At 41.6% G+C, this 9,836-nt stretch overlaps 1 protein-coding gene and 1 long non-coding RNA gene across 2 annotated transcripts in view; both read left to right on the forward strand.

Annotated features, from left to right (window-relative positions):
• The window catches only part of LOC113470134, a 1,582-nt gene extending 1,282 nt beyond the window's left edge, over window positions 1-300 (forward strand). The window contains exon 2 of the long non-coding RNA XR_003393304.1: window positions 211-300. This is a non-coding gene — a long non-coding RNA (uncharacterized LOC113470134). The remainder of the gene's footprint in view (window positions 1-210) is intronic.
• LOC113470132 (puromycin-sensitive aminopeptidase-like) overlaps window positions 1-9,836 on the forward strand; it is a 41,505-nt gene that overhangs the window by 29,349 nt on the left and 2,320 nt on the right. Inside the window, exons 14-16 of the mRNA XM_026828346.1 lie at window positions 211-355; window positions 403-537; window positions 1,814-2,044. Of these exons, the coding sequence (XP_026684147.1) occupies window positions 211-355; window positions 403-537; window positions 1,814-2,044 (511 nt within the window). The remainder of the gene's footprint in view (window positions 1-210; window positions 356-402; window positions 538-1,813; window positions 2,045-9,836) is intronic.

Raw genomic sequence — 9,836 nt, forward strand, 5'->3', positions numbered from 1 at the left:
AATTGTAATTGTAATTTGTTTATTTGCATCAATAATTATAGATTACAATATTGCAAGGGTATATACACAAAAGAAGGTGTAAAATGGAAAACTCTGCCAGTTCTGAGCCCATTTGTGTTTTTAGCTCGTTGGTCCTCATTTTTCCTGCTCTATGACTTTGAAACATCACCCAAGTAAGCGCAACTGATCTATTGTTTCTGTCTATTCCAGGCTGAACGAGGGCTACGCCAGTTTCGTAGAATTCCTGTGTGTACACCACCTATTCCCAGAGTATGATATATGGACTCAGTTTGTTACGGATAACTTGGTGCGAGCCCTGGAGCTGGACGCCCTTAAGAGTAGTCACCCCACCCAAGTAAGCGCAACTGATCTATTGTGTCTGTCTATTCCAGGCTGAACGAGGGCTACGCCAGTTTCGTAGAATTCCTATGTGTACACCATCTATTCCCAGAGTATGATATATGGACTCAGTTTGTTACGGATAACTTGGTGCGAGCCCTGGAGCTGGACGCCCTTAAGAGTAGTCACCCAATAGAGGTGAGTAATAGTCACTCTCTTGTAGTTTGTCCGTGGTCTAGTGGGTATCACACTAGGCTTGCATGCCGGAGGTCCGGGTTCGATTCCCGGTGGGGTCGAAGTTTTTTTCGCCTCTGTGCCTGGGAATCGAGTGGCAACATTACCAGTGTACAAAGATTATTGAAACATGGGAATGAAAAACACTTGGCTTTTAGTTTTACTTATTTTTTGTATTTTATTGTGTAGGGGATAGCAAGGTGAAGAGGGGGAGGAATACCACTCACCTGGTGTGTTTCTTCACGCTTACTTTGATGCCGGCGTTGTCCTTTAGGGATTTTAAACAGGGAGTATACCAGCTTAGTCTGGCTAGGGAACTTTGAACTGGGAGTAGACCAGCTTAGTCTGGCTAGGGAAATTTGAACAGGGAGTAGACCAGCTTAATATGGCTGGGAGACTTTAAATAGGGAGTAGACCAGCTTAGTCTGGCTGGGAGACTTTAAATAGGGAGTAGACCATCTTAGTCTGGCTGGGAGACTTTAAATAGGGAGTAGACCATCTTAGTCTGGCTAGGGAACTTGAACTGGGAGTATACCAGCTCAGTCTGGCTGGGGGACTTTGAACAGGGAGTATACCAACTTAATCTGGCTGGGAGACTTTAAATAGGGGGTAGACCAGCTTAGTCTGGCTGGGGGACTTTGAACAGGGAGTTGGGGGATTTTTGTCACATTTTCTCACACAAATGAGCTCTGATCTTGAAATTTGTCGCGACGACCTATGAACTCAAAGCGAGAAAGTTTTACATTTTCTCACACAAATGAGCTCTGATCTTGAAATTTGTCGCGACGACCTATGAACTCAAAGCGAGAAAACTTTGGTTCAGATAACACTTCAGTCGATCATTTAAGACCGGTTTTAGCGTCACCTATGTTAAGCTACGCCGAGCAAAGCCAATAAATTGATAACACTTCAGTCGATCATTTAAGACCGGTTTTAGCGTTACCTATGTTAAGCTACGCCGAGGAAGGCCAATAAATGTGGATGTGACAACACTATATTGGTAGTTATTAGGAAACATTAAAAGGAATAAACGGAGAACGGGCTCTAGTCTTGATTTTAAATCATTACATGAAAGTAAAATCAAAAATCAAATCAATAATAATAATAATAATAAACTGAATAGTAAACAAATTAGGTAGGTACATAGGTATTCTTTAACCACGATTGAATAAACTACGGGCTAAAAAATTCCCGGAGGGACGGACCCAGCTTGTTAATCACATTTTCCCTTTTCCCCTAGCTATACCAAAATTCCGACATGCAAGAAGAGAAAGACCGCATCTCTCGCTCATTTAGCGCCCTCAAAGACCCAGAACTACTGCGGAAGGTGTTGGATTTCTCCATGTCAGATTTGGTGCGCGCGCAGGACTCTGTGTTTGTGATCATTTCCGCCGCCCAAACCAAGACCGGACGGGAACTTGCCTGGGAATTTCTCAAGAACAACTACGCCACCTTCACCGAACGATATAAGGTACTTGACATAATTACTTGTTTAATAGATCAGTTGCGCTTACTTGGGTGATGTTTCAAAGTAATAGAGCAGGAAAAATGAGGACCAACGGAATTTTTCTTTTTCTTCTATAATGTAAAATAAATAAAATAAAAAAAAAATACCTAGATACTATTCCTTAAAAAATAACCAACAAAGAGTTCCCTATACACTAGTAAGCTAGAAATGAGTTTAAATTCGAACTAGTTCAATGGTGAACACAGAATTGCTTAAATATTAAATAATCTAACTCCTAACTCGGCTCGGGAGACACAAAGTGAATTTAAACTCCATTTAAGTTTGACTCTCGGATTAAGCAATATGATTGGTTAATTTTTTGGGAACTTTTTGAAATCAACCAGTCAGATTTAGAGGAGGAGAACTATCGATAGTAGGCGCCATCGATAGTTTTTAAAAACTATCGATAGTTTTCGATAGTTTTTTTTTTTTTTAAATAAGATCGAATCCCAGAAACACTGATGTGCAACGTTGTACAACGTCTTACAACAAAAAGCAGCTCTGCCGAGAACCTGGCAACCATTATTTTCATATTACTTCACAATATTTTGATGAGCGTATTTGTTTATTCTAGAACTTAAACATAAAGCGAAGGTTAAGATACGTTCTCAACACAGATGACTGAAAACGCATTAAAACGGTAGTTTTTGGAGAATGCATTTTTCACGCGTTTTTTTTTTCCAACTAACGCGTTCTTAAAAGAATTTTAAAAGACGCTTGTCGCATTTATCTAACTCAGGTCGGGGGCCACAAAGTGAATTTAAACTCCATTTAAGTTTAACTCTCGGATCAAGCAATCTGATTGGCTAATTTTTTGGGAACTTTTTGAAATCAACCAGTCAGATTTAGAGGAGGAGAACTATCGATAGTCGGCGCCATCGATAGTTTTTTACTTTCTATTACCCTTACGTATAGGGAACCTATACAAGGTAATGAGAAAGTATTGCAATCGGTCCAAATTTTCAAAATAAAAAACGCACGAAAAAAGAGGTTTTTTTAAGACCACACTCATCTGAACAGAACTTTCGCTCATCACACACCGTGCGTCAGGTGGAAAACAAAATATGGCAGTCAGATTAGAACTCACGCATGCGAGAAATGTGGCCCGACTAGCGCGCTCTCTCGAGGAATTCTCAAACAACTCTCTAGTGAAACGCTTACAGCGCTCCCTATTGGAACGTTTAGAGCGCTCTCTATCGGCAGTTAGGAAACTCACAGCTGTCAGGACACAATCCACGCATGCGCGTTGAAGGGATATATCCCGTTTATAACGCCCTCCGACGGTCAAAGAACTCATCACTTGAACGTTTTTCACAGAGGGAAAAGAACTCATCACTGTCGGGATATAACTGACGCATGCGCGTTGAAGGAATATAGCCCGCTTGCAGCGCTCTCCGTCCGTCAAAGAACTCATCACTTGAACGTTATTTACAGAGGGAGAGGGAAAAGAGCTCATCATTGTCGGCGGGACAGAGCTCTCCTCCGTGTGACGAAACCAAGTGACCCGCTTAGGTTCCTTCTCGTCCGCGCGTCGGAACCAAGTGACCCGCTTGAAGCCCGCAGGCTCACGGGAAGCGGAGCTCCCCGCTCACACCTCGTCCGAAGCCTCGGGGCTGGTCAGACGAATCTGGGCGGGATCCGACGTGATGCCGCCGTTGAGCGAGAGAGATCTGGCTAGTACGGTCTGGTGATCTCGCCACGGCGTGAGGAGCGTGTTGAGCCGCTGGAAGAGAACGATGTGTTTCCATTGATCAAAAAAAGTCAAGGCTAAGATTTCAAAAATTAAGACTGACACCAGTATTAATGACCAAATAATTCTTCAGATCGCTCTGAGAATGTTCTTGGAACAGAACATACTCAGAGGCAAGCACGTTCTAAACTCGTTCAAAATAAAATGGTATTTATGACCAAGTCCGATATGAGCCAGCCTAGTTGCATAGACAGATCATTTAAACAATGGCAATTGCTAAAAATAAAACATATTCTATTCCTTATTTCAAGGAAAACTCTTTACGCAAGCTTTGGAAGTTGGAAGGTAGGTAACGCGCCTGCTTTGTAAGCGCTAGGTCGCGGGTTTGATTTCCGCCCGGGGCAAACTTTATACCAAACTGGAACGGCTAGCTTTCTCCTGATCCTGTTCTCGATTTCGGGGAACCTCCGATCCGATGTTAGTTGTTACAGTTCCCTTTATCAAACCTCTAGAACAGTGCTTCTCAAAATTGTTGCAACCGCGGCACACTTTTCAAGACTATCTTTCCCAATCTCGCGACACACCTAGGGAGGCCTCGCGGCACACCAGGGTGCCGCCACACACAGTTTGAGAAGTACTGCTCTAGAAAAATAAGAAATGGGAGGATAAAATAGGGATTTTTTTTACCTGCATGAAGGTCCCTGGTGTGATAATCATTTGATAGACAGCCATGCCTGGTATCATGATAACACTCGAGCTAGCTATTGCCACGCCCAGGACATTAGCCCATTGAGGGTACACGTAGCTCTCGTAGGACAGGGGTTCGTAAGTGGTTAACCCGTAGACGATGATGAACTGAAATGTCGGAGAAATCAGACATCAAATGGGTTAATTTCGAAATGTACGTTGATATTATAAAGATTAGTAGGTATTGTAGAAGTCTGGCTGGGGGGAGTATAGGGAGTAGACCAGCTTAATCTGGCTGGGAGACTTTAAACAGGGAGTAGACCAGCTTAGTCTGGCTGGGGGACTTTAAACAGGGAGAAGACCAGCTTAATCTGGCGGGGGGACTTTAAACAAATAGTAGATCAGCTTAGTCTGGCTGGGGGACTTTAAACAGGGAGGAAAAAGCTTGAGACCTACGTTTCCCAGACGGTCTGACAGACCTAAGTCTCTGGATTTTTCATCGTTCTATCCTTTCTGTCTAATATAGCACATATTATAATTCTTGTTTTATTATATCTAACAGTTATTTCACAACCTCAATAAACCTAAAGCTGAATCCTCCTCGTCTAAAACTTTAGCAAGAAAAGCTCAAGGCTACTACTTATACTGACCATGAGAAATATCGGGCATACTAACCATGAGAAATATCGGGCATACTAACCATGAGAAATATCGGGCATACTAGCCATGAGAAATATCGCGCATACTAACCATGAGAAATATCGGGCATACTAACCATGAGAAATATCGGGCATACTAACCATGAGAAATATCGGGCATACTAACCATGCATGTCCAATTGACCATCCCGTAGTATGTTTCGCATCCGATTAGTGAGAAAAGACACAAAGTCACCACCGCACCGCTTTTATTTCGTAGCAATGAAACAACTGCTACATATTCGACTCATGTGGCCTGTGTCGTAGCATGTCCATATGTCCACCATCAGATTGATTAGAAGAGACACAAATTTAGCACCTTGTTTATGTCATAGCAATTAAACAACTACTACATAGGTATGTACATTATAGTAGACCTCTGTCATCAATATCGTTTACCCATCCCGTAGTAAGTCTCTCGTCAGATTTGCGATAAGAGACACAATCCTTTCCAGTTTCCAGTAACTTGGACGACAAAACAAAACAAAAACCAGTTTTTTTTTGTTTTTTTTTTTTTTGGCTTTTTGGTTCTCTGGACAAAATTTGCACCACCACTTTCGTGTTCCTGGTAGAAAGACCTTTAATTTGATATATAGGTCGACCAGGTTTGGATAAGTCCTTCTATGGGCACAGACAGACAGACGACACCGAAACGAATACAATAGTTCGTCCCTTATACCTTTTTATTACTATTGTAATAATAATGGAAGGACGGACTAAAAATGAAACATCTCTTACCGTATATCCAAGACACAGCGATGCTCTCGAACAGCACCGCTATGAGTATGGAATAACCAGCGGCATACTTGTCCAATAGATGGAAGAAGTAGAATCCGCCCTGAGCACACGACGCGAGGCCCACCACGAAATAAAGACTGAATAGACAGGCGATGAAAATTTCACGGTTGTTCCCGATAAGGGGAAACTCGTCGCTGAGAGCGGTGATGATCGCTTCTGAACCGCCAAACTGGAAGGGAAATCAAAAATCAATCTTATATTATAAAAACAAGATCCATTCACTCATTCACATTTCACATACTGATCGCTCTATCTCCTGAGACACAACACCTAGTCATTAATAAATTCCTTGTGGTAAAACAGAGAACTTTTTCGGTAAGTTTCAAATCTCTCTCTACTTCCTACTGAGAAAAAAAAAAATGGTGACAGGGTGCCACAAGTTTAGGGTGGAAGAACTCTATTATTGGGTTACGTCCCCTGATTTGGCTGTTGGAATGCTATATTATAGTGTCGAGCTTCCCGATATAGAGTTCAATATCAGGGTGCCGGAACCCAGTTACCCGATTAAGCTGCCGGTACCTGAGGATTCCCATATAAGTAAGCAAGGCGTTCCTGTAGGAACGTATCAGTACCCTAGTTTTTTTTTCTCGGTGATACTGGTAATAGAAAAAGTTAATTAAAGCCACTAATTCGCCAAACTGGAAACTGTCCGATAAAATATGTAGAGGTACCTATAATTATAATAAATCACTAAACATAATAGGTAGGGTAAAAAAAACCTATTTAGATAAGTGTAACTAACCATTTTAATTATATTTTAATCAATTTATTTATTACAAAAGGTCGTAGTTACCTACTCGTGTGTTTGAAACATGTTATGGACTTTTCAGTCCTATCCCAGCAGGATAAACAAGGTACCTATATTCTATTCTAAAAAAAATTGATTTTTATTATTGCATATTAAAAAAAAAAATCAGGGCCGGATTAGCAACTTACCGAGCTATCCAGACCTAGCGTTAGGAGCATCATGAAGAAGATCAGAGACCAGAAGATGGAACCAGGCATGGTCGCTATAGCTGCCGGGTAGACGATAAACACCAAGCCCGGACCTGAAATAGGTACATGAGGTCATAGGTAAGATTTCTTCACTGTAGTAAGTTTTAGTTCACCCTAGGACACCCACGAGAAGAGATAGTAGGGTGCCTGGTTGTACCTTGGCCCCCAAAATCACTTTTTGATTTTTTTTAATTTTTTCTATTAATGTTATTGGCATAATTTTAATTGATTTAGAAAGGAAATTTTCTTGGCTATCTATACAATTAGCAATGATTGTTTTACTAATTTTTAATTAAGAGATATACCCAATTTTCCGACACCACCTTTTTGGGGTTCAAGGTACAACTACCCTATGTACCTTGGACCCATACCCTTTGTACCTTGGTCGCAATGTATTTTAAATGGAAAAAATCTTCAAATTTTGAGGGCAAATTTGGGGTTGAAGGGTTGGAGATAGGACTACACGCCTTATAGCTTTTTTCATCTACTCATTGAAAACTAATACCTCCCAAAATTTCTACTAAATTGGCCAACATTTTTTTTACACCTTTTTTATCCGTCGTACCTTGGCCCCCAGGGCGTTGTACCTTGAACCCTAAGGATGTTGTACCTTGAACCCTAAGGATGTTGTACCTTGAACCCTAAGGATGTTGTACCTTGAACCCTAAGGATGTTGTACCTTGAACCCTAAGGATGTTGTACCTTGAACCCTAAGGATGTTGTACCTTGAACCCTAAGGATGTTGTACCTTGAACCCTAAGGATGTTGTACCTTGAACCCTAAGGATGTTGTACCTTGAACCCTAAGGATGTTGTACCTTGAACCCTAAGGATGTTGTACCTTGGACCCTAGATGTTTTGTACGGTGGACTCTAGGGGTGGGGTTTGTAACTGCTATGGTAACGTCTTATCCTCCCGAAATTGAAGAGAGAAGGAAGACAGGATAGGAGAAAGCCAGCTGTTCCGAGAACGAACATTATCCCATCAGGATAAAATCCGCCCCGGGCGGGAATCGAACCCGCGGCCTAGCGCTTACAAGGCAGACGCACTACCAACTAAGCTAACTAGGCTGGCAGCTCTTTGACTTTAAAACCTCACCTAAGTCAGCACAACTGTTCCATTGATTTTCAGTCATGGCTAGGAGAAGTGACCACTTCGAATAACAAGGAGTTCACCATCCTCAACCTGGAGCAAGTTCTGGATCCCAGTCGACCTATGACAACTCGGATAATGGTCCGATTTGAACCGAATGGAGGCAGTCCCAAGGTGAAGACCATCTGGCTAAACGGAAAACAGATATGCCCAGCCGAAACTCCGAGTAAGTACGCCCTTTATAAACAAGACCACCTTAAGGCTTAGGTGTAGGGGCAAACAGCCCTAAAGGATGGGTTGGGCCTTTCTTTCCCTCTTTTTTAAGTAGGCGTTAACAAAGGATTGTGCCGGGCAAGGTATTGTGCATACACTCGAACCCAATCAAACCACTCCTGAGCTTCGCAAGAGGATCAGCGGTGTTTTTGAAATGGAGGAGAGCCATTAACCATGTGAAGGCAATGCAATAGTTCTAAACTAAAATGGACGCGGCACACAAGGGTCAGGAAGAGACCGCCTTAACATAATAATAAAAGTTGTAGTTGAGGCATATCCACTAATTTTTATTTCAAGGCACATTGCATACTCAGTTGAGTTTCACGGCGTTCATGAAGACCCCACGGGGAAAAAAATGGGAGTCCAATTTTCAATAAAAAAAAAAAAGAGTTAGGTACGTTTTATAGTACTACCCCCCCCAAAAACTATCGATTTTTGAAGTCAGAAATGCGAAAAACGATGAGGGTACAGAGCTAGAACGATTTGAAAATATCATACACACGGAAAGAATGATGAATGTCGCAGAGTCACAGCAAGAAAGATGAGAGTCCAAGATCCCAGTTTCCACGTGATTTCAGCTTTCTCTGTTGTTTTAGCTTGTCGGTTCTGGTTCAGTTGTAATTAGTGCGTGCCGAAAGTCAGTTCTGTGGGCGGTTTGTTATTTAATATGTGTGCTAATATTATTAGTGATTTATTGTTTAATAATTTGTGAACTAACAAAACAATTAGGTAGGTAAGTGATTTGATAGGTTTAACAGCAAAAAAGATGAATGTCCAGTTTCACCCCTGGACTCTCATCTTTATTGGTGTTTTTTGTTTGACCTTTGAATACAATTTTAGCACAGAGAATATAACAAACCACTTACTTACCTTCTACAGCAACCTCATTGATAGGTACACCTGAGATATGTGCCATATAACCTAGCACAGACCATTTTTTACCATATAACCATATAACGAACCACTTACCTTCTACAGCAACCTCATTGATAGGTACACCTGAGATATGTGCCATATAACCTAGCACAGAGAATATAACGAACCCCGCTATGAAACTAGTGCATGAGTTGATGAGACTCGTGAGGATTGCATCTCTGAAAATAAAACAGGGGCAAAATAAAATCATGAATTAGGTATTTTGTTAAAGCAGAGTCTTTTCACAACAGAACTATTGTAGATCTCACGGCATTATTAATGGGTATACCTAAAAAACTGATTAGGTACACAAAATTCAACTGATTGGCCATAAGGAGTGCAAAAATTAGCTGACTGACCATAAGGCAATATGCAAAACGGCGGTTTACATCGTGGTATTTTGTTAAAGCAGAGTCTTTTCACAGCAGAACGATTGTAGATCTCACGGCATTATTAATTGCCTCTTTTTCAAGGAATTCAAATTTTTCAACAACCTTTTTACTCTGGTAATGATGCCACTGGTCGCTACTCGATTAAAGTAGCTACTCGCCTCCTCACGAGGCGAGCCTCTAATACAGGGGTGGCCAAACCGGGAACCGCGAGCCCCT

The sequence above is a fragment of the Diaphorina citri genome, unplaced genomic scaffold, assembly GCF_000475195.1.
Source record: "Diaphorina citri unplaced genomic scaffold, Diaci psyllid genome assembly version 1.1 scaffold1410, whole genome shotgun sequence".
Classification (NCBI taxonomy): domain Eukaryota; kingdom Metazoa; phylum Arthropoda; class Insecta; order Hemiptera; family Psyllidae; genus Diaphorina; species Diaphorina citri.